At 62.6% G+C, this 25369-nt stretch overlaps 11 protein-coding genes across 11 annotated transcripts; 5 read left to right on the top strand and 6 right to left on the bottom strand.

The window, feature by feature from the left end:
- Window positions 1-3012: 3012 nt before the first annotated feature.
- Window positions 3013-4490, top strand: Q8F55_000867 (uncharacterized protein; the record flags this gene model as incomplete). Its single annotated transcript, XM_069349518.1, has 8 exons — window positions 3013-3144; window positions 3188-3292; window positions 3333-3421; window positions 3455-3518; window positions 3559-3717; window positions 3754-3884; window positions 3923-4247; window positions 4284-4490. The coding sequence occupies 8 exons, from the start codon at window positions 3013-3015 to the stop codon at window positions 4488-4490; spliced, it is 1212 nt and encodes a 403-aa protein (XP_069213062.1).
- Window positions 4491-4664: 174 nt separating this feature from the next.
- On the top strand, window positions 4665-6123 carry KIN28 (TFIIH complex serine/threonine-protein kinase subunit kin28; the record flags this gene model as incomplete). The annotated part of the gene is made up of 9 exons (XM_069349517.1): window positions 4665-4707; window positions 4765-4815; window positions 4863-4889; window positions 4925-5031; window positions 5081-5260; window positions 5317-5435; window positions 5471-5657; window positions 5717-5866; window positions 5926-6123. 9 exons carry the CDS (start codon window positions 4665-4667, stop codon window positions 6121-6123), a joined length of 1062 nt encoding a protein of 353 aa, XP_069213061.1.
- Window positions 6124-6245: 122 nt separating this feature from the next.
- Window positions 6246-8740, bottom strand: IPI1 (rRNA processing protein; the record flags this gene model as incomplete). Its single annotated transcript, XM_069349516.1, has 7 exons — window positions 6246-6476; window positions 6525-6953; window positions 7012-7530; window positions 7581-8213; window positions 8258-8541; window positions 8579-8651; window positions 8693-8740. The coding sequence occupies 7 exons, from the start codon at window positions 8738-8740 to the stop codon at window positions 6246-6248; spliced, it is 2217 nt and encodes a 738-aa protein (XP_069213060.1).
- A 390-nt stretch (window positions 8741-9130) lies between these two features.
- LEM3 (alkylphosphocholine resistance protein lem3) lies at window positions 9131-10586 on the top strand (the record flags this gene model as incomplete). Its single annotated transcript, XM_069349515.1, has 4 exons — window positions 9131-9242; window positions 9357-9581; window positions 9643-10500; window positions 10546-10586. The coding sequence occupies 4 exons, from the start codon at window positions 9131-9133 to the stop codon at window positions 10584-10586; spliced, it is 1236 nt and encodes a 411-aa protein (XP_069213059.1).
- Window positions 10587-10784: 198 nt separating this feature from the next.
- Q8F55_000863 (uncharacterized protein) lies at window positions 10785-12418 on the bottom strand (the record flags this gene model as incomplete). The annotated part of the gene is made up of 2 exons (XM_069349514.1): window positions 10785-12277; window positions 12334-12418. The coding sequence occupies 2 exons, from the start codon at window positions 12416-12418 to the stop codon at window positions 10785-10787; spliced, it is 1578 nt and encodes a 525-aa protein (XP_069213058.1).
- Window positions 12419-12694: 276 nt separating this feature from the next.
- On the bottom strand, window positions 12695-16117 carry CHS6 (Chitin synthase, class 6; the record flags this gene model as incomplete). The annotated part of the gene is made up of 8 exons (XM_069349513.1): window positions 12695-12895; window positions 12933-13196; window positions 13316-13338; window positions 13385-13620; window positions 13664-13944; window positions 13989-14118; window positions 14163-15095; window positions 15132-16117. 8 exons carry the CDS (start codon window positions 16115-16117, stop codon window positions 12695-12697), a joined length of 3054 nt encoding a protein of 1017 aa, XP_069213057.1.
- Window positions 16118-16543: 426 nt separating this feature from the next.
- On the top strand, window positions 16544-18651 carry Q8F55_000861 (uncharacterized protein; the record flags this gene model as incomplete). The annotated part of the gene is made up of 9 exons (XM_069349512.1): window positions 16544-16962; window positions 17007-17029; window positions 17069-17154; window positions 17196-17428; window positions 17474-17502; window positions 17551-17841; window positions 17882-17923; window positions 17965-18417; window positions 18455-18651. The coding sequence occupies 9 exons, from the start codon at window positions 16544-16546 to the stop codon at window positions 18649-18651; spliced, it is 1773 nt and encodes a 590-aa protein (XP_069213056.1).
- A 287-nt stretch (window positions 18652-18938) lies between these two features.
- On the bottom strand, window positions 18939-20362 carry GPI12 (N-acetylglucosaminyl-phosphatidylinositol de-N-acetylase; the record flags this gene model as incomplete). Its single annotated transcript, XM_069349511.1, has 6 exons — window positions 18939-19298; window positions 19349-19442; window positions 19490-19589; window positions 19637-20107; window positions 20144-20225; window positions 20291-20362. The coding sequence occupies 6 exons, from the start codon at window positions 20360-20362 to the stop codon at window positions 18939-18941; spliced, it is 1179 nt and encodes a 392-aa protein (XP_069213055.1).
- Window positions 20363-21123: 761 nt separating this feature from the next.
- On the top strand, window positions 21124-22444 carry mtd1 (Methylenetetrahydrofolate dehydrogenase [NAD(+)]; the record flags this gene model as incomplete). The annotated part of the gene is made up of 5 exons (XM_069349510.1): window positions 21124-21423; window positions 21469-21614; window positions 21650-21850; window positions 21898-22231; window positions 22337-22444. 5 exons carry the CDS (start codon window positions 21124-21126, stop codon window positions 22442-22444), a joined length of 1089 nt encoding a protein of 362 aa, XP_069213054.1.
- A 62-nt stretch (window positions 22445-22506) lies between these two features.
- Q8F55_000858 (uncharacterized protein) lies at window positions 22507-23481 on the bottom strand (the record flags this gene model as incomplete). The annotated part of the gene is made up of 3 exons (XM_069349509.1): window positions 22507-22635; window positions 22754-23234; window positions 23423-23481. 3 exons carry the CDS (start codon window positions 23479-23481, stop codon window positions 22507-22509), a joined length of 669 nt encoding a protein of 222 aa, XP_069213053.1.
- Window positions 23482-23503: 22 nt separating this feature from the next.
- On the bottom strand, window positions 23504-25312 carry Q8F55_000857 (uncharacterized protein; the record flags this gene model as incomplete). The annotated part of the gene is made up of 4 exons (XM_069349508.1): window positions 23504-24433; window positions 24471-24803; window positions 24839-25128; window positions 25183-25312. 4 exons carry the CDS (start codon window positions 25310-25312, stop codon window positions 23504-23506), a joined length of 1683 nt encoding a protein of 560 aa, XP_069213052.1.
- Between the last annotated feature and the right edge of the window lie 57 nt (window positions 25313-25369).

Here is a 25369-nt window from a genome sequence, read left to right as displayed (position 1 = left end):
CTGGCTGCCAGCCTGGCTGGCTGCCTGGCTGCTGGATGGCCCAGACTTGACCCAACAAAGGAATGAATGAAACGCTGCACACCCATGCGACATCATCGTTATTCTCTCTCTCACACACCACACCCATACCCCCGCTGGCTTGCTCGCGGCTGCCAACACACCGTCGACCACGTAACCGCATCCACCCCAGCCCCGCCTCGGTTGCACCACCCCCCCGACTTGCAGTGCAACTCGTGCCGCGCATTTGGATTTTCGAGTCATCTATCATCCCCTCACGCACCCCGGATTGATCGCCCGGCAAGTCGAGATAAAGGCGGCAGCAGAGCAGCGAAGTGAGCCTGCGCCAGTCGACGCCAGCGCCGGTTTGAGCCAGCATACCCCTCTCCCCCTCGCACATTCATTCAGCCCAGCCCCCTCCCCCTGCCGCAGCAGCCCAAGCCTCAGCCCAAGCCCACCCCCCACACCAATTCATCCCACGCCCCTACCCACACCCACTTAAGCTTGTCTTGATCGCCGCTGCCGCCAGCCCCGGGCCCCGAGCAACTCGCAGCCGCTCCTGTAAGCCTCAGTGGCATTTTCAGATCAACAACGGTTTGCAACAACACACCCCACACCCTCGCGTCATGGTCATGTCGACGACCACTGTTCACTCCCCAAAGCACACATGATTCCTACACATCACTACCCAAGCACACACATCAATTAAACTCGACCGAGCGTGTCCGACAAACACGGATCGAACACTGCTGCAACGGCACATCATCCCCCCGCGACTTTCTCGGGGTCGTCCACTATGAGCTCGCCCAATGCCAGCCTATCACCACAGCTGACAGAGCCATCCACGTCTACATCGACACCTTCGGGTTCAACGGCGGCAGCCCACCACCACCACGTCAAGTCAGAGTGGCTCGGTGCACCCCCCAGTTCGCACAGTCACGGTCAAGGTCAAGACCACGGCCACGGCCACGGCCATGGTCGCGGTGCGGGCGGCAGCTCCAGCAGCGGCGGCGGCGGCCCACGCGACTACGGGTCCCCTGCATGGGAAGACCAGGCAGGGAGAGTACGACCGTCCTCAGGACCCGCGGCTGTCGGGGGAGGAAGAGGCGCAAGCCCATCACGCGAGTCGATGATTCTTCGACGACGGGAAGCCAACCGCTTGGCAGCGCAGCGGTTTCGAAATCGCAAAAAGGGGTACCAAGACAGCCTCGAAGAACGCGTCAGAGCATTGGAGGAAGAGCGCACAACCCTCGTTCGTCGGTTGGGAGACGTCGACGAGAGGGAATGGGGCCGTAGGCAGTCCAACGAAGACTACTATGGGCCACCGTCGACGTCGCCGTACCAGTCACACTCGTCACCATATCCCTACGGCTCGTCGTCCAAAAGTGGCCAGGATTCCGACACTGATCTCCGTATTGCCCGCCTCGAATCCGCCAACCGAAGACTGCAAGAGGACCTCAAGCTCGCATCCCAAGAGAATGAGAGGTTACGCGCGACCGTCGACAGATGGGTCGAGTGGGAGCGTAATCTCCGAGGGGCGACTACAACCACGACAACAAGGGACCTGGCGCCACCTTTGCTCGCGGTAAGTGTCACGCGACAATTTTTTACTGTTAAACGACGTGCATAATCATGACTAACAAGCGGCCGCCTTGCTACAGTATCCTCCGTCGGCTGCCACATCATCCCTGTCGCTATCGCCCGCCGAGGGTGGTGCGCAGCAGCAACAGCGTCCCCGACGATCCCCGCCCCAGCTTCCCTACCCCTCTGCATCATCTAGTCGGCGTTCACCCCAGCCGCACACGCCGCGCACCCCGTCTGTGCATCACCACCTGCCGTTCCTGGAGCGCGACTTGCCGCCAGATGCGACGACTCCAACATCAACGACTCCACAGGACCAACTGCCGCCGATCCGACTCCCGGCCATAACACATTCAGGGCCGTTGAGCGGGAGATCGCCGTCAGCCACATCGTCCCTGCCCCATCCTCATCAATCAACTAGACCCTCACTCCCCTCCATCTCGAGCTATTCGTCTGACCGAAGGCCATCACCGCCTTCCAGGTGGTAGCAACGCAGCGGCACAGCCAGATCTCCTTTGTTCGCGGGTCACTACCGTGACAGTGGCCGTGACCGAATCCCCTCCCTCCTCCCGCTCCTCTAGATCACGGACATTTTAATCTAGGGCCAACAGTCTGTCAGCCTGCCGCTGGCTAGCTCTGGTCAAACGTAACGACACGCCACGTTGCTGGGATAGTACCGGAAGAGGGGGCGGTTAGCGCGCCTTCTCATAGCTAATTTTCTTCTTCACGAGCGTTGGTCATCAGCCCATTTGTTTGGACCAACTCGCATGGGACCTGTCATACACTAACGACTCGTATGGAAGAGAAAAACGAACATGGTAACTTTTTGGGGTGGGGGGGCTGTCGATCTGTCGATCCCCCTGGGATTCCGAGGAACCGATGGGCCGTGCTCTTCGTAATGTTGACGTGTGGCGCCGCTCGCCGCAAGCGAGAGTGGGAGAGGGTTACGTTGATGGAGCTGGGGTGGGGCGGGGAGTGAGTGGGGAGTGGGGAGGAGTGGTGGTGCGGCAGTGGATGGTGGGTCGTCTACTCCGCAGTGAAGCCGTAACATGTTGGTTCAGCCGTAACATGTTGCATGTGGTGGCTGCCTCTTTGACGTCAGCCAGTGTCAGCCAGCCGCTCAGTGGCGGGACACACAAACAAACAAACAGTCTGTGCGGGCGGGCGTCGATCTTCAAATGTCTGTGCGCTCTGTGCGTAACGCTGCCACGTGGTAGTGACGACCCTCTGTAACGGAATCAAACGCACGTGGCCGAGATGAATAGTCGTCGTTGATTTCGACACGCGCGTGTTGGTGACGACGACGGGCGACGGGCGACGGCGACGTTGAAGCCAGCTGCCAGTCATTTACGCGCTACCCACCACCACCAACTTCCCAACAACACTAGTCCCACACTCCAACTAGCAACTTCAACATCCACACTCACTTATGCAATGACGCGCACCGATCACCACTCGCACCCAACACACTCGTTCCCCGTATACTGTCTCGACTGGGCCGACAACGAGACGGCAATCCTCGGCGGCGGCGGAGGCGCCAGCCGGAGCGGCATCGCCAACAAGTTTGTGCGTGCGAGCCTGGCGCGCGGGACGCGACTGACACGCGCAGAAACTCGTCAAGGTGTCCAAGGATGGGCGCAAGGTCGAGCCCGTGTTCGAGCTCGCGCTCAGCAGCGACGAGGACGCGCCGATGACGATCGCGACGGACCGCGCCGTGGGTCTTTGCAAGTTTCTCGCTGACCCGCCAGACAAAGCAGTTCGTCACGGGAATCAACGCGTCCCAGACCTCCATCGAGGCTGGGAATAACGCGCAGGCCAGGCTGTTCTCGTACGGCGACAAAGAGTACGCACGTTGCTTCGGCGGCGCTGACGCCAGGCTCGAGTTCGTCGCGGCGCAGCAGACACTACGCGCAAAGTGGTCGGACGACTACCCGTACCAGGTGGGTTCTGGTGGGAATGGGCCCTGGCTGACAGTTACAGAAGCTCACGGCCATTACGCCCGGGTTCGTGGCGGTCGGGACGACAGACGACGAGTTCGCCATCCTCAAGGTGCCCAGCCTCGAGATTGTCGTGCCACCACGCAGCCCTGGCGCTGGCGAGCTCGTCGACATCGCGTGGGGCGGACCAAACGGCTCATGGGTGGGTGTGTGATTGTTGAAGAAGCTAACCCACCAGCTTGCTGTGACGACCAGCAAGGCGATCAACATCTTCGACTTTGACTCGGACGAGAAGACGTCCCTGAGTCTTCTGCAGTCGATCCCCCTCCCGTCGATCGACGACCTGCCGCTCGTTTTCAGAGCTGCTCGGTGGGTACCCGAGCCCTCGTGGGAGCTAACCCGCGCAGCTTCTCGCCAGAGATCCCCTCGTGCCCCAACATCTTCGCCGTGCTCAACTCGACCCACTCGCCATCGCGCAAGGGCAAGAGCAAGGCGCGCAAGGCGTTTGTCGCAAAGTACGCCGCGTCCGTGTCGGACCAGCAGGAGCCGTCACAGGACAAGAACGACGACGAGAAGCCATCAAAAGTCAAGGGCATCACATGGGAGCTTGCGACGAGGCGCGAGGTCTCGTCCAAGCCCGTCACGGTCTTTGACATTAGCTCGAACGGCCAGCTCGTGTCATTCGGCTCGTCAGACCTGTCGATCGGCCTGCTGGATACCAACACGCTGGCCGTGAGTTTTCGATCCCAGCGACGCTAACTCTCCCAGCCCCTGCTCAAGATCCTGCAAGCACATTCCTTCCCGCCCACGGCGCTCAAGTTCAACCCGTCGGCAACGCTGCTCGTGTCTGCCAGCGCCGACAACACGTTGCGGACGATTGTTATCCCGTCGAGCTTTGGCGGCGTCTCATTCTCTGTCATTGCGCTTATCCTTGCCATCCTAGTTATCTTTATCGCTCTGCTTGTGCGCAAGTGAGCCGTCTGTCTGTTAATCATAGGGTTAGATGCATGTTGTCGAGATTGAGCAGCACCAGGTTGCCGAGATTTGCTTCCGCTAATCGCCGCGAAGGTGGAGGTGGGTGACGAGTTTGTTCATCTCGATCCACAAGGCGTCTATTGTTGTTGCTGCCGCTTTCCACTCGACCGTGCCATGGATCTCGCCGCCTTGGAGAACCAGACAAGAGCGGAGCGGTGTGAGTGGGCATGGGCGAGGGCGTGGACCCGCGCGGCTGATGCTGACGGCGGCGCAGGGGAGAAGGGGGTCAAGGTCGGAGAGGGAACCTTTGCGAATGTGTACAAGGGTGAGTGGGCCGTGGGCCTGCTACTGGCTATCAGCTCACACGCGCAGGGACAGAGAAGGCGACTGGGCGGAAGGGTAGGCTTGTGGCATGCGCGCACGCTCACCCGCAGTCGCCATCAAGAAGATCAAGGTCGGCGAGATGAAGGACGGGCTGGACATGACGGCGCTGCGCGAGGTCAAGTTTCTGCAGGAGCTGCACCACCCGAACATCATTGCCGTGAGTGAGCTGCGATTGCAACAAGGTTGCCAGCTGACCCCGAGCCCAGCTGCTCGACGTCTTCAGCGTCAAGCAAAACGTCAACCTCGTCCTCGAGTTCCTCGACACGGACCTCGAGGCCGTGATCCGGGACAAGGCGCTCATCTTCCAGCCGGCGGATATCAAGAGCTGGGTGGCCATGTCGCTCCGCGGGCTCGAGTACATCCACCGCAACGGCGTGCTGCATCGTGTGCGTTGGGTGTTGGCTTGAAGGCAGGAGACAAGCCAGCGAACTAACGTCGGCAGGATCTCAAGCCAAACAACTTGCTCATCGCGTCGACGGGCGAGCTCAAGGTGGCTGATTTCGGCCTCGCGCGCGAGTTTGGCGACGCGGCGTCGCGCATGACCTCGCAAGTCATCACACGGTGCGTGGCCTTGCCGACGGAGCTGACGCTGCAAGATGGTACCGGCCCCCCGAGCTGCTCTGGGGAGCGCGCTACTACTCGCCCGCGGTGGACATGTGGTCGATCGGCACGATCCTCGTCGAGCTCGTGCTCCGCGTGCCCTTCCTCGCGGGCGACAGCGACATTGACCAGCTCAAGAAGACGTTTCACGCCATGGGCTCTCCGACGGAAGCCGACTGGCCGGTGCGTACACCTCCCCCTCCCCGCTCCGCTTCCCACTCCCGCTCACCCCACCCCCTCAGGGCCACACAAAGCTGCCAGACTACCACGAGATTCCGGGCTACCCCAAGAACCCCTGGTGGAACATGGTCGCCTCGCTGGGCAAGGACGGCCAGGACCTCGCGCGCGAGCTCATGCGTTACGACCCAAAACTGCGCCCTACGGCAAAGCAGGTGCGTGTCGGTGACAAGTCTCCGAGCGAGCTCCCTCCGTATTAACCGCTCCCTCACAGGCTCTCTACCACCGCTTCTTTACCGCCCCGCCACGCCCGACGCCGCCCATCCTCCTCCCCAAGCCTTTGGCAGAGCTCCGCCCGCGTGCAGTCGGCCCTCAGGAAACGCGGGCCCCGTTAGAATCCGGCACAAAGCGCAAGGCAGAGTCTCCCAACGGAACAGAGCGCAGTGTGGCGCGCAAGCTCTCTTTTGCATAGATTTGGAATGTTGTACATGTGGACGAGGGGAGGACATGATGCAGGGTATAAATCAATTTGTGTGCGTGCCTTTTTGTGACGAGCCGAGGCTGGGCGGCGGGCCTCGCCTCGCCTCGCGGAGATTATGTTCGGTGCCAGTAACTGTGTGCCCAGGGGTAAGCGTGCACCACGTTGGACACGGCGTCATCGAGGCGGCCGGTATCGTCAAACGAGCGCCAGACGCGCGCCACGTCGAGCGCAAGTTTCTGCGTCTTGGCCGCGGCGAGCTTGGCCCACGGCCCGTCGACGCTGCCCTTGGCCGGGTGCTGCAGGTGGAAGAAGGGCGCGAGCTTTGCCGCGAGCGCGGGGAACGTCTTGCGAGTCAGCGACTGCGACAGGCGAGCCGGCGCAAACAAACTCACCGTGACGTCGATGAGGCTGTACGGCGCCTCGTACGCCAGCGGCCCCCGCCTGCCAATCTCGAGCAGGAAACGCAGCAGGCCCGTCGTCGCCTCGTCGTCCTTTGCGCCGATTTCCCACAGGCTGCGCGGCACCGAGCTCAGCCAAAGTTGAATCTGGGACCGGAGCGCCGACCTGACAGGCACGAAGAATGGGAGCGTCGAGAAGCGGTCCTCGTGCTGCTCGATCAGGCGCACGACAAAGCCGTCTCCGACGCGGCGCTTGCTGCTCGCCGAGCCCAGCGACAAGAGTCCCGTCATGAACGCCTCGTCGACACGCCCGTTCTCCGCGCCACTTTTGCGTGCCGTCAGAAGCAGTGTCCAGATCACGGGTAACAGCTCCTCGTAGGCGGAGAGGCTGATCGGGGGTGCGAGCACATCAGTGTTTGGTTCCTGGTCGTCGTGTCAGCGGGCATACCGCGGTAATAGAAGTCAACCCCGCCCAACTCACAAGACTCTCCTCGAGCCATTCAGACGCAAGGTTGAATGCGACCTCCTCAGCGCCCGAGTGCTTCCCCTGTGGCTGGGCCGCCGCCTTCCACGACGTCTCGATGGCCCGCACGCGCTGGCGCCATCCAAAGTCCTTGGCCATTTTCCCTGTCCGGAGCACGACCGTCGGCGGCTTGGGCGCGAGGATGGCAGCCAGCTTTACGTAGCTGAGTGACAGGCCGAAGAGGGTCGCCGACGAGTCGCTCGCCGCACTCGATTCCTTGTTGAACGGGAACCACGCCGTCATGCGTTTGAGGAATTCGGAGAAGCTAGAGCGGAGTTGGCCCGCCTCGGGCAAGGAATGGAACTCGGTGTGGCCGAGCAGAACCTGCGCGACAATACACTCGAGCTCGGCGCACACCGAGCACAAATTGAGGTAGATGTCGTCAGAAGCTGGTGCTGATTGCGACGGCCCAAACACGCTCGGAGCAGATTCCATGAAAGTGGAGAGGAGGAGCGAGTGCAGGGAGAGGTATGCTTTCTGGGACTGTCAGCAACCATTCACCGGGAGCTCGCCCAGTTCGCACTCACAGCAAGCTCCTCCAACGCAGCCTCGCTCAGCACCCCGTCCTGTCCTCGCGCTTTTGCCGGCTGGAACTCTGCAGACCATTCCAATGCAAAATCTCCGGCGTCCAGCGACCTCTGTTGGCCAGGCGGGAGAAGGCTCAGCTCCGTGGCGGTGAACTCTCCGAACAGCGGAGTGGCGGCTCCGCGACCAGCCTCGAGCACATTCTTAGCCCTCTCCAGCGTCGGCCGCAGCGCCTGCGCGATGAACATTTTAATCGTGCGCAGGATGATAAGCTTGGACGCGGGAGTCATGCGGAAGCCGGCCTGCGTGCTCGCGCCCTTCTCCTCGCCGAGCCCCGCGCTCAGCCTCAGCCCCTCGAACACGGTCGAGTCGCCCTGGGTCGGGACGATGCGTGACGTGTTGTTCTCGCTCGTGACCGCCGGCGTCGGCCAGTTGGCGACAATCTCGGCGGGGTGCGTCTCGAGCAGCAACTCGACCAGCTTGCACGCATCCAGCCTGATCGCCGGGAAGATGTGCGAGAGCGCCGACGAGATCTGCAGCTGCAGGAGACCGAGGTACGGGGACAGCGCCCGCTTAGGGAGGCGAGCGAGATACCACCCCAGGAAGTCGTGCAGCGCCTTGCGCACAGCCGCGTCCTGTGGTGTCAGCTGTGCTCCCTCGACAACGGCCAGCTGCTCACGTCGTCGGCAATGAGCCCGCCGATCGCGCGTACGACCTTGGCGACCTCGCCAGGCCGCTGACCCATCTTGATCCCCATGTTCATGCCGGCCACAAGGACCTCCTTGAGGTGGAACACGGCCTCACGGCGGACGCCAGCGTTGGCATGCCGTATCTGGATGAGAACTTCGTCGATGGTCAGGCCGGCGGAGGTGGTAGGCTCGCCGGCCGGCTCGTCGCCATCCTCCTCAGCCTGCTGGTTCGCAAGAGCACGCGCAAGGGGCTTCTGTGACGGGAGCGCGATGGCTGCGGCGTCAGTGAAAGCGCGCCGGCGGCAACGTACATCGCGCCTTGAACGACGTGTCGGTGCCATTCGAGGCCGGCTTTTTGCCCTTTCCGAGCTTGAGCTTGGCTTTCTGGGTGTGTCAGTGGGTTTTATACAGCGCATGTAACCCACCTTGAAGTCCTCGACCTTCTCCCTCTTCTTCTTTGTTGCCTTTGGCATGGTTGCAGTGGTGTGATGTAGTGTCTGTTGTCGCTGGCTTGGGCGATATCGCCTCCACCAGAGAAATCTCAAAAGTGGATGAGTGTCACGTGGAGAGTAGGCGTGTGAGATGTCAGGCGCGCCGGCCATGTGGGGTCGCAGGCAGCGGCCGCCGGGCTGGCTGAATAGGCTCGCGCCGTCCCTCACTTTGTCACCCACAGCGCCTGGCGGGCGGGACGCGTAGTTCATTGGAATCGTCAAAGACCCGTCCAGGCTCTCCAGGCTCGGCGTCGTCGCCACGCACAACACCAGTGCAAGCAGTGACGGACGGCGAGTGCGCTGCATACCTATCTCACATTCCCCCTCTTTCAACACCTCCAATCGACACAACCCCCACTCTACACAACCAGCATGGGCTTGTTCAACAGGAAGAAGAAGCAGCCAGCAGACGACGTTGTCGTCGACGCCGATGGAGACGCGCAGCCAAACAAGGAGAAGGTCAAGTGGTCCAAGCGGCCAGCAAGTGAGTGGAGAGCAGTCTTGTCGCCGCCCGTCGGCGTTGTTTTCAGGCCTTCCCCCGCGTCAACGACCTCGACCGACACGGCCTAGCCAACAGCAACACGACTGACACGCGCAGACACGGCGTTCAAGCAGCAGCGTCTCAAGGCATGGCAGCCAATCCTCACTCCCAAGGCCGTGCTGCCCACGTTGTTCCTCATCGGCGTCATCTTTGCGCCCATCGGCGCGTTGATCATCTGGGGAAGCGGCAAGGTCACGACCATCACCCTCGACTACACGCAATGTGACCAGGATGCGCCCACCTACCCCGAGTTCGCCCCCATGCCCAAGAGTGCTTATGGATGTGAGTGGAGCCGAGGGGGTCGAGACGGACGAGCGGGCGTGCGTCGCTGACTCGCGCGTAGATGACCTCAAGACTGGCTCGCCCGTCAAGGCGTCTGGTATCGTTGCACCAAAGTGGTCGTTCTCCAACGACTCGACCCGTCCGATTGGCGAGGAGGCCCAGTGCCGTATCCAGTTCGACGTCCCTTACGACCTCGGCAAGGGCGTCTTCCTGTACTACAAGCTCACCAACTACTACCAGAACCACCGTCGCTATGTGCAGAGCTTTGACACGGACCAGCTGCGCGGCAAGTGGCGCTCAGCGTCCGACCTCAACGGCGCCAACTGCAAGCCCCTTACGTCCAAGGACGACAAGCCGTACTACCCCTGCGGTCTGATCGCCAACAGCCTGTTCAACGACACTTTCCCACAGGTTGTGCTCCTCAATCCATCAGGCGGTGGCAACAGCACGACGTTCGGGTTTACGGACAAGGGCATTGCGTGGCACGGCGTCGCGAAGAACTATGTCAACGAGCCGAACTCCGGGTACACCTACGACACTGTGCTCCCCCCACCCAACTGGGCCAGGAGGTACCCCAACGGCTACACGAACGCGACTGGCTGGCCCAAGCTTGCCGACGACGAGCACTTCCAGATCTGGATGCGTGTCGCCGCGCTGCCGACGTTCCGCAAGCTGTGGGCCCGCAATGACGACGACGTCATGCAGCAGGGCAGCTATGAGGTCCTCGCCAACATGAACTACCCTGTCAAGATGTTCGGCGGCACCAAGTCGATTGTCATCTCCACGGTCGCCTGGGTGGGCGGCAAGCAGCCGTTCCTCGGCTGGGCGTACGTGGCAGGCGCCATCCTCTGCGTTGTCCTCGCGCTCCTCGGCCTCATCCGCCACCTCATCAAGCCCCGCAAGATGGGCGACATGTCTCGTGAGTGCTTTACGTGCTGCTGTTGGGCTCTGCTGACCCCCCCAGTCCTCTCTTGGAACCAGCCCCAGGCGCATGCCTCCCATTAGCCGTGATTACGCAGTGTGCCGAGTCATGTAGAGATGTAGTTTACGTATCTGATATGCGATGCTTCTAGATTGTGTGGGGGGTGCGTGCAGAGAGGGTCAGAGAGTGGCGGGGGTAAGTTGTCGCAGACCGAGGGATGTGCCAGAGCAAGTCGAAGTGGAGTGAGAGTAGACCGCAGTGGAGATGGCTTGCGCCGCCGGCTAGTACCAAAACGACACGCTCCACGACATGGCCTCGCTCTCGCCCCGCATGGCATGCCACCACCCGGGCGGCATGAGGAGGAGGTCGCCCGGGTCGAGCACGGCCTCCAAGGCGCGGGGGTAGACGTGCTCAAAGAAGGCGGGGAACGCGGCCTTGTGTGCGTCGGTGAACCCGTCGCCGCGGAGGATGGGGACGGCCGACGTGTTGCCCATGTACTCTGCGGCCAGGGGCGACTTGCTCTCGTCGTCGTCGTCGGCACTGCCCTTGCCATAGGCGTACATGTGGGCCGTGGCGTCGGGCGGGGCGAGCCACACGCGCTTGCGGCCCAGCACCTGGGCGTACGCGTTGAAGTAGGGGTCCGTGTGCGCGGGCGAGACGATGCGCGAGCCGCCACACCCGACCCACACGTTGACGAGGTAGTCGGGCGGCGCGGCGTACCCCCCAGGGCCAGGCGGCTCGGACCACACGTAGTCGGGCACGGCCGTGTCGCGCTCGAGCGCGGGGAACTGGGCGAAGAGGGCGTGCTGGGCGAGGTAGAGGGGCGGGGGGTCGGCCGAGCCGCTAGTGGCGAGCAGATCGCCCTCGGCGCCAGTCTCCGGCGCAGTCTCCGGCGCAGTCTCCGGCGCCACGTCCCACCCTGCCGCGTGGAGAAAGTCGCGGAACGGCACGATGCGCTGGCCCCAGCTGCTGTCGTCGTACGCGGCCCCGACTTCGACGGGCACAACGCGCCCCTCGCCGACGCGCGAGAGGAGGTACGCTGCGCTCTGCCACCGCGTGAGCGCCGGCCAGGGGGGCGACGCGGGCGAGCCGGCGAGGTAGCCGCGCAGGATGAGTGGCTGGGCCGAGAGGTGCGCGGCGTAGGCTGCGGGTGTGGGGAAGGTTGTGGTGTCGGGGACGGGGGCTGGGGCGAAGAGCGTGGGCGGGGCGGGCGGGGGGGCGGGTGCCGGCGGGCTTCGCCTCTGCCGCTTTGCGGGGCGCGGGTCGGCGGAGGAGCCGTTGGGGTGGGGTGGGGCATCGGCTCTTGTGCGTGGGCCGTCCTCGTCGTTGTTGAGTCCAGCGGGGTCTGTGTCCCCCGAGTCGTCTTCCTCGTCGCCGTTGAGTCCCGTCCCGGCGCCACCCCCACCGTCCCCCGGCCAAGCCGGCGGCGCCATCCGCCCGGCCTCCAGCACGCCCTGCACCTCCCCGATCAACCCCTGCGCCCACTCGGCCCTCCGCTCCCCAACCGCCCCAGCAACGATGATCGCGCGGTCGACGCGCTCCACCGCAGCGAGCCAGTACGCGCGCCCCTCGCCCGCCCCGAGGGCCAGGTCGAGCGCGGAGCGGAGGAGCGACGCGTCAGTGTACAGCCGCAGCGTGTGGCGCGGGACCGCGTCGAACGGGAGCGCGGCGACGTCCCCCCTCGCGACGGCGAGCAGCGTGTCGAGCGCGACGGCCGCGCGGGGGAGGTCGGTGTGCGTGCGCAGGCTGGCGCGGACGCGTGCGAGGAGCGGGGCTATGAGCGGGTTCGGCGCGTCGTCTGCTGTCAGCGCTGGCGGGGGACCGACGCACCCCACTCGGTTTCGGACGACATGGCCGCTAGCATGGCCTGCGTCGTTGGGCTGCCGCGGCCGAGGGGGCCGCTGGCGTGGGCCATTGAGGTCTTTGGCTCGTCTTTGGGTGGTCTTTGGGTGGTCGAGAGGAGGCAAAAGTGGAGGTTTGTGTTGTTGTGCTCTGGATTGTGGAGGTGGCAAGTGGCGGTTGCGCATGACCACAGATGGATCGCGACAGTCGCCCCCCGACCACACCGTCCCGCCTGCACCCTCCCGACTGCACCCGCCCGACTACACGCCCCCGACTACACACCCCCGACTACACGCCCCCGACTACACGCCCCCGACCACAGCTCAAGCATTCATTGTCCGCATTATGTCTAACCGCCAAAGAGGCGAATAATAAGGTAGAGCGTCGCGCAGATGAATCTGAAGGCGGCCATGCCGGCGACAAACACCAAGATGACCAACATGTAGATGCCCTGCCGGCTGTTGCCCGAGCCGCTGAACGTCTGGTTGTCGTTGCCCGCGAGAATGATGCTCGCAAGCAACGCGTTGGAGAGCGACCAGACGAGGAGAAGCTGGGCGGGTCAGATCAACACCCTGGTGGCGACCTACATTGGTCCTGAAGTTGGCGTAAACGTCCTTTTGCTTCTGCTCGCCGGCGTTCTTGGCCGGCGGCATCTCCTCCGGGTCCACTCTGGCCCGCTTGATGCGCAGGTTGTCGAGGGCATCCTGGTACGCGCTGTCGATGTCCTGCTGCTCGGACACCAAGGCAACTTCGACGTCACGGCCAACACCCTGGACCTTGCCCAGGTCGGTCTCGACAGTGTCCGCTCCTTTGGTTCCCCAGGACAGGTCGTGGAGGTTGGAGTAGGCGTACTGCACCCGTGTCAGCACATTCATCGTGCGCGAGGCCGCGACCGGCCTGCGCCTTGTTCGCGAGGGAGACGGCCTGCAGCACCACCGCCGACTCCCACAAGCCCTGGTGAAGCACTTACAATGTTGAGAACATTGATGTAGGCTGGTCGGGCGTCAGCATGATCCCCCGGCACCCACACCAAACTCACTTGGCGTGAAGAGTAAGTACTGCAGGAAGCAGGTGAAGATGTGCCACGGGTCGAGCGCCAGGATACTCGAGACGACAAAGATACCGTACGTCGACGCAAGCGAGACGACGAGGCGGATAAAGATCGGCTTGTCAATGTTGTTGATCGCGGCCACGGTACAGATGACACCGGCAATGAGCATGTAGAACGTCAAGACGGCGAAGATCCAGATGGCAATCTTGTATTTCCAGGGAGAGCTGTGGACGTTAGTGGTGCACATAGCAGACAACGCGGACTCACCCCTGAGGCCTGTTGCCCATGCCAAAGATGAAGCACGCGATCACAGTGCCCAAGTACAGATATTGCACAAGCGTGTTGAGGACGTGGATGTTCTTGATGTGGAACGCCTTGCCCTCGAGCGCGCGGGTGAGAATAACAAAGAAGATGTAGAAGTTGCCCAGTGAGAACCAGCCGAAGAGCAGGTTGAGCGCGTTGTAGACGAACTCGACCATCAGAGCCGACTTTCGGATGACACTGTGATCAGAGCGCCAGATCTGGCGCCAGTGGATGAGGGAGTAGACCTGGGCGGGTCAGCGGGGGTCCGCTAAGAGGGAGAGACACCTACAGCAGCAAAGAACGATCCGTTGAGCCAGCGACGACGCTGACCGATGAACTCGGGAATGGTATCCGGGCAGTCGGTCTCACCAACCGCAGACTTGACGTACTTCAAGACCCAGCTCGCGTTGGGCTTAGCACTGGGCTTGTCAGCATTTGCTCGGTTGGGCCCGACAACACCTACACAATCTCAAAGCAGAGAATGCGGTCCTCGGCCAGGTACATGTTTCCAGTGAACGAGTCGGCCTTTCCACTGTGGAGGTTCTCGCCTTGGAAGTACGAGTAGAGCGGGCCGCGACCGTTTTCGTCGTTCTGGAGAGCAATGTAGCGATAAGCCGAGAAGGCACCAGGCAGCACGGCCGTGTAGCCGAACAAGCTCTCCATGGGCTTGTCGAGAATGTTGGACATCTTGTACTCGAAGCATTGCGCCGCCACAAGCGGGTTGAGCAGCAGGCGCCAGCCCTTGCCCTTGAAAGTTGCAATCTCACCGCATGCACCGCCGACGTTGGAGTTGACGTCAAAGGCCTTCCACAGGTGGTACAGAGACTTCTGCGCGGGCATGGTACCGACGTCGAGCAGGATGCAGACGTTGGGCTGGAGCTTTGGTGCAAAGGCGTTGAAGAACCAGCGGTGCGAGTTGATCTTCCTGGCATTGTTCTCCTTCATGCAGAAGAGGATCTGGCACGGGACGATACCCCTGTCTGGGTACTTGAAGTGGAGGTCGGGGTCGAGAGCGAAGCTGGTAGTGTACTCGAAGACGTGGGCCTTGACAGGGCGGTCCTGGACCTGGTTGGTCATGGCACCTTCCTGGTAAACACCGAGGGCAGCCAAACAGTCGAGAACTCGAGGGTTGACGTGCTTGCGACCGTCGGCGACGATGCAGACCACAATCTTCTGCCAGCCATTGGCTCCCCACATGCGCGAGTTCTTTCGTCCACACAGGTGCGCAATGTTCTTCATCACACCGTAGAGGGTGCGGCAGAAGAGCTCGGCGTCCTCGTTGTACATGGTGATGACGATGAACATCTCGGTCTTGCGGGGAGGGTCGAACATTTCCTGGCGAAGGCGAATGCCAGATGCAGCAAACTCGTCCGGGTCAGTGGTGATGGCCGTGTACCTGAACGTCAGCAACGTGTTCGCGGAGGATACCCACCTGGTGGTCTTCTGCTCCTCAACGCCCTTGATCGGGAGGAACTGGGCGAGACGTGAAGGAATAGGCATCTCAACGGCAAACGTGCCTCCCTCTTCAAGCGTGAGTCGCTGCTTGACTCGCTTGTGCTGGTTGTTTCGTCTGCTGACCCGGCCCTCTGGGGCAGGCCCGTAGTGCTGCGTGTCCTCCGGAAGCTCGCCGTCCACGAGAGCGACTGGCTCGAACCCGTCAAGGCCAGTCTTCTCGATGGAAGACCGTCCCGTAGTAAGCCGAGGCCCGTTGCCCATCATCGACAAGTCGCCGTTAGAGTCCGCCATGGTCTGCTGGAGAGTAACCCTCGAGCGGGGTAGAGGAGTCTGAAGGGGCTGGTAGATTCGGTCGCGATCCTCCTCGGTGAGGAGAGCCTTCTCAACGTCCTCGTGGTACGTGATGGGCTCATAGATCATGCTGTTGTCGAATCCGGGTGACGGTGAGCGCGAGGGCTCCCGACGACGCAGGCCGCTATGGCGAATGGTCGACGCCTGGGTAAAGCCGATGTTGAGGTCGGGGTGGTTGCCGTCCGGAGGCGGGAGATAAGAAGGGGCCGGCTGGGCGAAAGTGGGCCTCAGGAGAGGAGGGGCATCAATCACGGGCGGCGTCTCACCGCGAGCCCGGGCCAGAGCAGCCTCAAAGTTTGCCAGTCGGGACGGAGGCCGGGGCGACGTCGATGGAGCAAGAGTGGATGGGTAGAGGGTCGAGGGAGCGACGGTCGAGCCGCCGAGCGCTGAACCGACAACTGAGGGGGATGGAGGGGCGTAGGTGGGTGGGTTGGTGGAGTAGGTGGGCCTCGGGGGCAGGTTGATGTTGTACGGGTTGTGCGATCCAGGCGATGGCGGTGGGAGGTACGGTGAGTGGGGAGGATCGTATGGAGGGACTGGGGACGGGTTGCGGTTCCATGGCGCCCCGTCGCCCATGTCCTGGCTATGATTTGACCTCCTGGACGAGGACATGGTCGATAACGAGGGAGCGAGTGGTACTATGCACAAGAAGGGGAGAGTTGTAAAGGTGTTGGAGTTTGGCCCTTGCTGTTTACATTGTTTGAGTTGTGCCGGTCAGGGTAAAAATCACTCACGTCGTCACGACCAACGCACAGACAATACGCGCGAGCCTAATCGGGGCAAAGCAAAGGAATGCGGGGACCCCGCCTCCATCCGACCTACTGACGCACAGACCACCCAGTCACTTTGGAATTCCACCGACAAGACGACACTGTCTGCAGTCATCCCACCTTCCCCCCTCCCCACCGACTCACAACAACCTCCCCCCTCGTTGCTATAAGAACGTCTTCCTTCTCTCACATTCTTTCTCATCACTTCATCACTCTCGCACCACACGCACGCACACACACACCCCTTACACCATACCCAAATAGAACCATGACAGTGGACAACACTCTCACCACCTCCTCAACCGAAGGCGATGACGGCAAGTCTACTCAGAGTCCAGCCACTGGCATTCCGCCCATCATCCCCCCCGCCGTCTCCTTTTCTCAGTGGATAAGTCACAACTACACGCCAGGGATCACGATCCCCGCCCCTCCGCCTGACCTCCTGGTTAGCTCCAATACAAGCAAGGAGGACCTCCACGCCTACCACTCCGATGTCCTCAAGCGCGGTTACGACTCGTATGGGCAGCCCTTTATCAAGACCATTGTTGAAAAGCCTGCACGACCTAACGAGTACAAGCCCAAGGAAGGCACGCTTACTCAACTTCACACCGAGGATTGTTTCAAGATTGGCGTCGAAGGCAATGGCTGGGTGGAGATCCCGTACACTTGCCAGGTCAAGAACGACCCGTAAGTTTCCAGCACCTTGGAGATGCGTGCTGACGCGTCTTAAGATCTATTCCCCCGTTCATTCGGTGTAGGTTCTCTTGACGCCACATACCTTGCTGAACTTCAGTGGTCGACGCCACCAATGACTTCTGGCACTCGAGGGCTCCCGTCTTTCAGCGCGATGCTGTAAAGTACAAGTCGTCGTTCGAAACTGTGTGTTAACAGCACCAGAGGAGCGCTTTTGACAGTTGCAGATTCGAGCGATCCTTGGACTCCGCAGGAAGTACTCCGTCGAGCATTGGCCCGGTACCGGTGATGGTGCTCAGCCATACGTCCCGGCGTCGCACGAGTTGAGGCACTCTACACTGGAAGACATGCACGGTTGGAAGGCGAGTGGCAAGGACGAGGCGTGTCCCTTGCTTCGCCACACCGACCGCTGCGTTCGTGGCTTCCTTGCAATCGCTCGTCGTGAAACTGAGTCTCTCTGGTATGTGAATGGCTATCGGTGCACTTCAGAGGCTGATATCGGCAGGGGCGCTGAGCATGCCGTGCACGTTGCAGGTAATTGTTGAAGTCGGCCCACAGAGGCTGGTCGTTAACAATTCGCAGAGATATTCGCTGCCTTCATCTCCTACCTTGACCACTACAAGGTGCTGAATGAACCTCACCTCGCGCCCAAGATCCATCGAGCAGCAAAGTTGGCTCGCTCTGGACCACTGGCGATCAAGAATGCCTTCGCAGTCGAGGAGATAATCGAGGATCGCAAGGGTCTCAACTATTCCTGCTGGGTTCGCTATGGAGGGTCGTATCGCGACAGGCGCGTCGGCGAGTCGGCGCTCCCAGCGAGTGCGGAAGACGGCACTGGGGACGGCGAGGACGATGACGGTGGCTGGGGAGGTGGTAAGTGGTAGTTCTACCGAGCACCTCTCACACTGCGTAGCGACAAGCGAAGCCTCCACTCAACACTCTTCGCCTGCAGATGGTGAGTTGGACTGCATTGGAAGTGAAGGGCTAATCGTCCAGCCGAGAAGGTGCTTGGGAATCTGTTCCAACCATTCTCGCCAGCCGACGCGATCCTTCTCAACTACATTGCCTTTGGCCGCCGTCGCGTCGTTGCAGTCATTCCACCCGAGGCTTCGCCTGACAGCCGTCCTAACTTCAAGAACACCCACTACCGCCTGCGCACAGTCCCTGCTCCGTTCACGGAGCAAGAGCAGTGGCGTTCTCGCCGCCCCGTTGGCAAGGCAAGCGACATCGAGAAGGCGGAATCGAGCGAGCCAGAGGAGGAAGAGGTGCCTCTGGAGCTCGAGAAGGACACTATCGAGACGCCCGACGAGATTGACATTTGGATTGACGGATCCAGTCTCAACCTCGAGAAAGATTCGGCCTGGCTCATCGGCATGGGTATCCGCGGTCGCTGGGCCGAGATCAAGATTAAGGATGGGGAGACCTTCTGGATTGCCAAGATGAAGGACTGTGAGTGGAAGGTAGCGGTGGCAGTTCTGACAGCCAGATGTCCTTCCGTCGTTCTGGCAGGCGACTGAGTCTGAGCTTGCTGAGGACCAGAGCGACCCTCCGTCGCCCTACACCGACGAGTTCCTCGCAGAGATGCGTGCGAGGTTCCCTGTTGAGGCGGGCGTCGACAATGCCGCTGGTAAGGGAGCGGTCGACGAGGAGGCCGCTGGGGGCGCCGCTGAGGAGCGGGCGTGAGCCGTGTCACTGGCCCTCGAGTTGCGCTCTCCAGCTGCACGTCGTCCATTTCATCATCATCACATGTCTGTTCCACTGTCCCCGCATGCGTGCCACAAGAATGTCATAGAGCTGTAGTCGCCCGCGTGGCACATGTATAGTCTGCTACTGTCCAAGGTGACTTCAGCGCCGGGGCTGATGAGGTGCCACCAAGACCGGCATCATGGTGGCAGATGTGCTCACTCAGATCTGGCCCACCCACCCGAGCAGATTCACAATGCAACGCCATATAACTACAACGTCCAAACCTAGTTGGACACTAATTGGTTGACCCACATGAGCTGCGAGAACGAGATGTAGAGCCAGCGGAACCAGACCATCTGCGTCTCATGCGCCAGCATGGCCCGCACGCCCTGGACGTACTGCGACGGCGAGGCGATAAACGTCAGGGCCGAGCCAGAGTCGGCCGACTCCTCGACACGCGCCCAGGTGCGGAGTGCGTAGAACGCGGCCCAGAGCGCGCTGGTGTACTTTGCCACGATGGAGGGAGACTCGAGCGTTACAAACTGTGGTGGGTGCAGCAGCTCCTCGGGCAACTGCTTGTCGACTTCAGACAACGAGACGTGGTTTGGGTGGCCGCTGACACCCTGCTTGTCAAACGTGATGATCTGGGGCGGCGCGTTAGGATGGTCCGCTGCGGCGGAGCTCGATGGCTTACATGAGTGATAGGTCTCTTCTCCAATATAGGCACAAGGATGTCGGCGTAAATGGTCTGTGGGTCCCAGCTTGTCGTGATGCTGTCTTGGAGTTCACTGTCGGGGATTAGTGGCTGACACCATCACAACCCTCAGCCACTCACGGGTGCTCAACAAGGATAACCTGCTCGCGGGGCACACCGAGGAGGCTGTAGCTGTCGTACAGCTCCTGACTCCGGGTGTCGCCAAGCCCGTCAGCGTTTCCTGAGTACGTTAGCGCGAGGTTGATCCCCATAACACGCAACACGCACCGGACGAGAGGCAGACTCCTAGGATTGTCCAGCCCGTCGCGACGAGGTTGAGGATTGTGGGCGCAAAGAACATGACCTCGTCGTCCGGGTGGGCGGTGAGGATGAGCGCGTACGGCGGGGCCACGTCATTGAGGGCGGCCAAGCTCTTCGAGTTCTGCACATTGCTCGTGTTGGTTGTGAGCTGGAGGAAGATGGCCAGGACCACGACCAAGGAGGAGATTGGCAGGATCAACCGGCCGGCGAGCGACGGGCCAGCAGGCGCCTGGCTCTTGCTGGCTCCGTCCAGCCTGCGCGTTCTGGCGACGGGCGAGCCCGTGCCCGACTCGAGCCCGTCGACGATCGGGCTGTCAAAGTCGATATCCGACCCGTCACCGTCGTCCTTGTCATCGGGTATGAGTTCACGGGGCACGGACGGCGGAGACCGCGGCACGCGCAGCGATGACATGGAGAGGTGGAGGGTGCGAGCGATGGCTTTGTATCAGTTCTCTGCTTGCACCGTGTACTCACCATATGCAATGAGGTCGAGCGCGATGAAGACGAGGAAAGGTGCCGCGAGGAGGACGGACAAGAGGCGGAAGAATAAGGGGATCTGCGTGATGGTGAGCGGCGAGCCTTAGAACGTGCACGTGCAGCGCCGGGCAGGGTCCAACGCACATAGTTGAATGGGAATGGGAGTGATGGGTTGAGGTAGCCCGCGACTGTGCGCGCCGTCTCGACGAATGACATGTTGATGGAGGAGGCTGGCGCCAGGCCGAACTGGGTATGAGCGAGTAGCCGGGCAACGGGGCGCGGGTGGGGTGGGCAAGAGCGAGGACCAAGCGCCGGGGAGGGGAGGTATGGGCCAGGATGTGGGTGATGCAGGTGGATGCAAGACTGGAGACGCGTGTGTAATGTTTCCGAGCTTGCGAGGAGGAGGTGAAAGGGCGATGTGGTGGTTGTGGGTTTGTTTGACGCTTTGTTGTCGTGTCGGACTGGCTTGCTGGCTGGCGGTTATCTACTGGGTGATTGCGGCGACTGTGACGTGATGGGCGATGGTGATCGCCGCGAGGTGCGAGGGGTTGTGGGTGGTAAGTGAGTCAAACGAGTGCGAGGGGCGAGTCGGGGGTGGGGCAGGAACGAGCTGTGATGGGGGTCGGAGGGGTGCCAGTCGCGCGACCGAGCTGTTGCGTTGGCCAAGAGGTGGTCGAGGATTGTGAAAGCAGCAAGCAGCAATTCAACGACGACCGCCGCCGTCACAAACACACCCAACGACGGCGGACTGGCTCGGCCGGCCCGCACTGGGGATCTGGGGTCCAACGGAATGCCGCGCACACGTGGGTAAATCACGTGACTCTGGTTTTTCTCGACTTTTGGGTCGTCATTGACTGCGAGTCTGCCAACGACGTCCAGACGCGATCCGGCGCCAGAGCGAGCACGACAACAGCCATATCGCACATTGCTCACTGCACCTCCCACGCAGCACCACACCCACCCACCCACCCGCAGCCATGTCCGCCGCCGCCGCCCCCGCCGCGCCCCAGGGCGTGCTCGTCACGGCCTCAAAGGTCGTCGTGCCCTTCAAGACTGAGCTCATCCAGGACATCTCGGCCGACCGCTTCAAGACCCGCGCGCCGCACCTCGTCGGCATTCTCGCCACCAAGAAGGACGACGCGAGGAGTTATGCCGAGTTTACCAAGCGCGCGTGCGAGCAGATCGGCATCAACTTTGAGCTGCGCTTTGTCGGCCAGGCCCGCGAGGGCATGGACGGCGAGGGCGTCGGCATCGGAGTCGAGGAGGCCATCCTCGAGGTGGGTTGGGTACCGGCGTGGGGCTAGTGCTGACGCCGACGAAAGGCCAACGAGGACGACGACGTCGACGGCATCATGGTCTACTACCCCATCTACGGCGACCGCCAGGACCAGTACCTCCAGTCTGTCGTCGACCCCGTCAAGGACGTCGAGGGCCTCAACCACCAGTTCCTGTTCAACCTCTACCACAAGTGGGTTGGGAGTAGAGTGCGCAGCTAACCCGCAGCATCCGCTTCATCTCGCCCTTGACCCTCCGCCCGATCCCAGCATCGCACCTGCCGGAGAACACTGACCCGAAGAAGGACGACCAGCCGCCTGCCGGCACGGTCAAGTCGATCCTGCCGTGCACGCCGCTGGCGATTGTCAAGGTGCTCGAGCACGTGGGCGTGTACAACCCGCTGCTGACATATGGCGACCGCGCGCGAGGGTGGGTGCTGGGTGGTACGGTGAATCGCGGTGTCTAACGCTCGGCAGCAAGGTGATCACGGTCGTCAACCGCTCCGAGGTCGTCGGGCGCCCGCTCGCGGCCCTGCTCGCCAACGACGGCGCGCGTGTCTTCTCGGTCGACATTGACTCTGTCGTCGAGTTCTCCAAGCGCCCGTCGGGAGAAGCAAAGTCCAAATTCAACGCGCACCACGTCAGCAACAAGACGGACAACACGTTGGAACAGTGCCTTGCGATTTCGGACGTTGTCATCTCGGCCGTGCCGAGCGACAAGTTCAAGGTGCCGACGGCGCAGCTCAAGGACGGGTGTGTGTGTGTTAATGTGGCGGGGGAGAAGAACTTTGAGGCGGATGTGCGCGAGCGGGTGAGTGAGCCGAGGTCCGAGCCGAAGGCGAGGCCGAGGCAGCCATAGGGTGGTGCAACAAGTCACTCCTGTCTGCCACCTCCCCCAACCAAGCTCACACCCCAGGCCTCCATCTACGTCCCAAGTGTCGGCGTCATGACGATCGCCATGCTGCAGCGCAACCTGCTCCGCCTGTGCACGTACCAGGACATGGTCAAGGCGCAGCGTGCGTAGGAGACGCGGGAGAGTGGTATATCCATATGTTACAATGCAATGTGCGAGATGAGACGCGGCGGCTAGTCTGCCGTGCCCTTGTTGTTGGGGTCCCAGGCGGTGCCCTCGAGGCCGTCCATCGTGTGGAGGGGGTGCTCTTCGCGGGCCTGGTCGAGGAGGGTGGTGAGGTTGGGGTTTGCGGAGATTGCTTTCTGGGCGTGTCAGCGCCGAGTGCGAGCAGTGGAGGGACAGTCCGTCGCCGTCGCCGTCGCCGTCGTCGCGAGGCTGGGCTCCCCCCCAAGCCCCCCCCCCCCCTCCCAGCCAACTCACCCGCAAACACCCCTGATAAGCCCTCCACGCCGCCCCACAGTGCCGCTCATACTCCGCCGCCTTCGCCTGGGCGCGGCTCATGCCGCTGGTATCGAGGGGCTCGCGCTCGTCGGGCGCGTGGTGCACGTGCGCGGCGGACACCATGTCGTCTGCGGGCGACTGGGCGGCGGCGGGGGTGGGGACGGGGGCCGGGCGCGCGCGGAAGGCCGAGGAGAGGCCCCACGAGGTGGCGTGCCGCGCCGCCTGGGGGGGGAGGTGGAACGGGGCTGGCGTGGGCGCGGGCGCGGGCGCCGGGGCCGCGGCGGAGGAGGGGGAGGGCTCGGGGGTGGCGGTGGGGGCCGAGGAGAGGGACGACAGCTCGAGCTCCCGCCTGCTCGCGAGGCTCGCGCTGTCGAGAGCCGGCTGGAGATACCCCTCGAACCAGAGGTTGAAGCACCCGTCGTACCGCTGCTTGAGGGGCGTGCACTCTTCCGCTAGGGACCTGGGCGGGGGCGTTAGCGGGCGGGGCGGGCGGGGCTGCGACGCCGGCGCCGACTCACTGCATTGTCGGTGGGACGGCGAGAAATCAACGGCAAACACCTTCGACGTCGTCGCCGCGCCGCTGGATGCCGGATGGCCAGTTTTGAGGTTACGTAACGGCGACCCCGTGGCGCCACATTCAGCGCAGACTGCTCCAAGGCCACACTCGCAGCCTGCGGCTGCTGGCTATCCAATGCCATGCAATACATCTGCTCTACCCCGCCTCGCCGCCTACTCGCGCCGAGGACCACGCCTCTCGCGCCTCTCGCCCTGCCGGCCGTCGCGGCCCTCGCCGCCGCCCTCGCCCCCACCCTCCCTCGGACCCGGCCGCCCCCGCTTCCGCCCCTTCTCCACCTCGTACCCAAAGTCCCGCGCCTTGTACCCAATCTGGCCCATCTCCTCAGACACCAGCTTCCACCGCCCGTCCTGCTCCTGCGCGCACTTGAGCCCAATCTTCGAGTAGACCTCGCGCGACGGCACAAAGCCCTCGGCCTTCATCTTCTCGAGGTAGTGGAATGCGTCCTCGTAGTCGGGCTGCGTGACGCACACGGCCACCATGCCCTCGTACGTCGCCTGGTCGGGCTCGAGCTCGGCCGCGGCAATCTCCTTGAGGATCGTGTCGCCCAGCTGGCGGTGCTTGGCGCGCGCGCACGCCTCGAGCACAATGTTGAACGTCTCAATCGTCGGCGTCACGCCCAGGTCGCCCGCCGCGAGCTGCGTCGCACGCGCACGCTGCAGGTCGCCCAGGCGCGACGACGCCTCGATCACCGCGTTGAGCGCCGCGACATCCACCACCTCGCCCGCCGCGTGCATGTCCTCGAGCGCGTAGAACGCCTGGTCCACAATCTCAGTGTTGGAGAGCACGTTGACAATCGGCCGCACAGTCGACAACGTCGGGTTGATGCCCGCCTCGCGCAGCGACGTCACGACCTTGAGCGCGTCGGGGACACGGCCCTCGTTGCAGAACGCCTCGAGCAGCGGCGCCATGTGGTGCTCCTGCGGCTCGATGCCGAGCGACGGGAGGAGCTCGAGCGCCTGCGATGCCAGGCCGGTACGGCCCCAGCGGCCGGCGACGGCGAGCACGGCGAGAATTAGGCCCTCGTCCGGAGCATACGCCTTGCTGCTGACAACGCGGTCCCACGCAATCTCGACGCCCTCGAGCTGCGAGCGTCAGTTGGGCCCTGGCCAGCAAACTCACATATTGAGACTCGGCGCTCGCCTGCAGGATGTTGATCCACGACGCGACCTCGACCTTGGGCGTTCCTGGCGTCTCCTCGAGGCGCTGGGCAATCTGCAGAGCCAGACGCGGCTGGGCCCACTCGCACAGCAGACGGATCAGGTGCTTGACGACATTGGCGTTGGGGAAATGCTTCTGCTCGAGCATCTCGACAACAATCACGAGCAGCTCCTCGACCGAGCGCGTGGTGATGGCCCCGTTGGCAAGCGTATTGCCAGCGACCGACGACGTGACACCCGTCTTGGACATCTCAACAAGGAGCGAAGGGAGGATGTCGGGGTGGATCAACACGAACTATGGGTCAGTGGCTGCGGACGCGGCACACTCACGCGGAAGAGCACGTCGAGCGCGTCGTTGCCGAGCTCGATGCCGCCGGCCTTGGCGTCGCGCATCGCGCCGAGGGCAATCTCAAACCCGAGCGTGCGGACCGACGGGTCGGGCGCCTCGCCCTCGGCCTCCTGGAGCTTGTTGTTGCCCCGGCGGATGCCATAGTCGGCCGCTGCGCGCATGAGTGCGAGGTATGCCGCCGGTGTGGGCGTGCGCCCCGTCTCCTTGAGCTTGCCGAGCGTCTCAAGAAGCTCGGGCAGGCCCTGTGCGGGGACGGCGGGTCCGCGGCGCTCTGGGCAGTAAGTGTCAGTCGGCCTCGCTCGCATCTCAATTTCGAGCGGCTCACCCCGGAGACCCTCGGGCCGCGGCGTCCTGGGCGTGCGGACCTGCTGCTGCTCGGCGGCGCGGGCGACCGTCGTGCTCAGCTGTCGCAGCTGACCAGCGCGAGCTATCCTGGCGAGGAGGGGCTGCGCCATTGTATCGTGTCGGTGCGGTGTGCGGTTACTGTCGGGAAGTTGAGGCAACCACTGACC

This window comes from Vanrija albida, assembly GCF_041260175.1.
Source record: "Vanrija albida strain AlHP1 chromosome Unknown contig_1, whole genome shotgun sequence".
Taxonomy (NCBI): domain Eukaryota; kingdom Fungi; phylum Basidiomycota; class Tremellomycetes; order Trichosporonales; family Trichosporonaceae; genus Vanrija; species Vanrija albida.
Note: the sequence above shows the minus strand (reverse complement) of the source record. Positions and strands in the feature narration are given on the sequence as shown.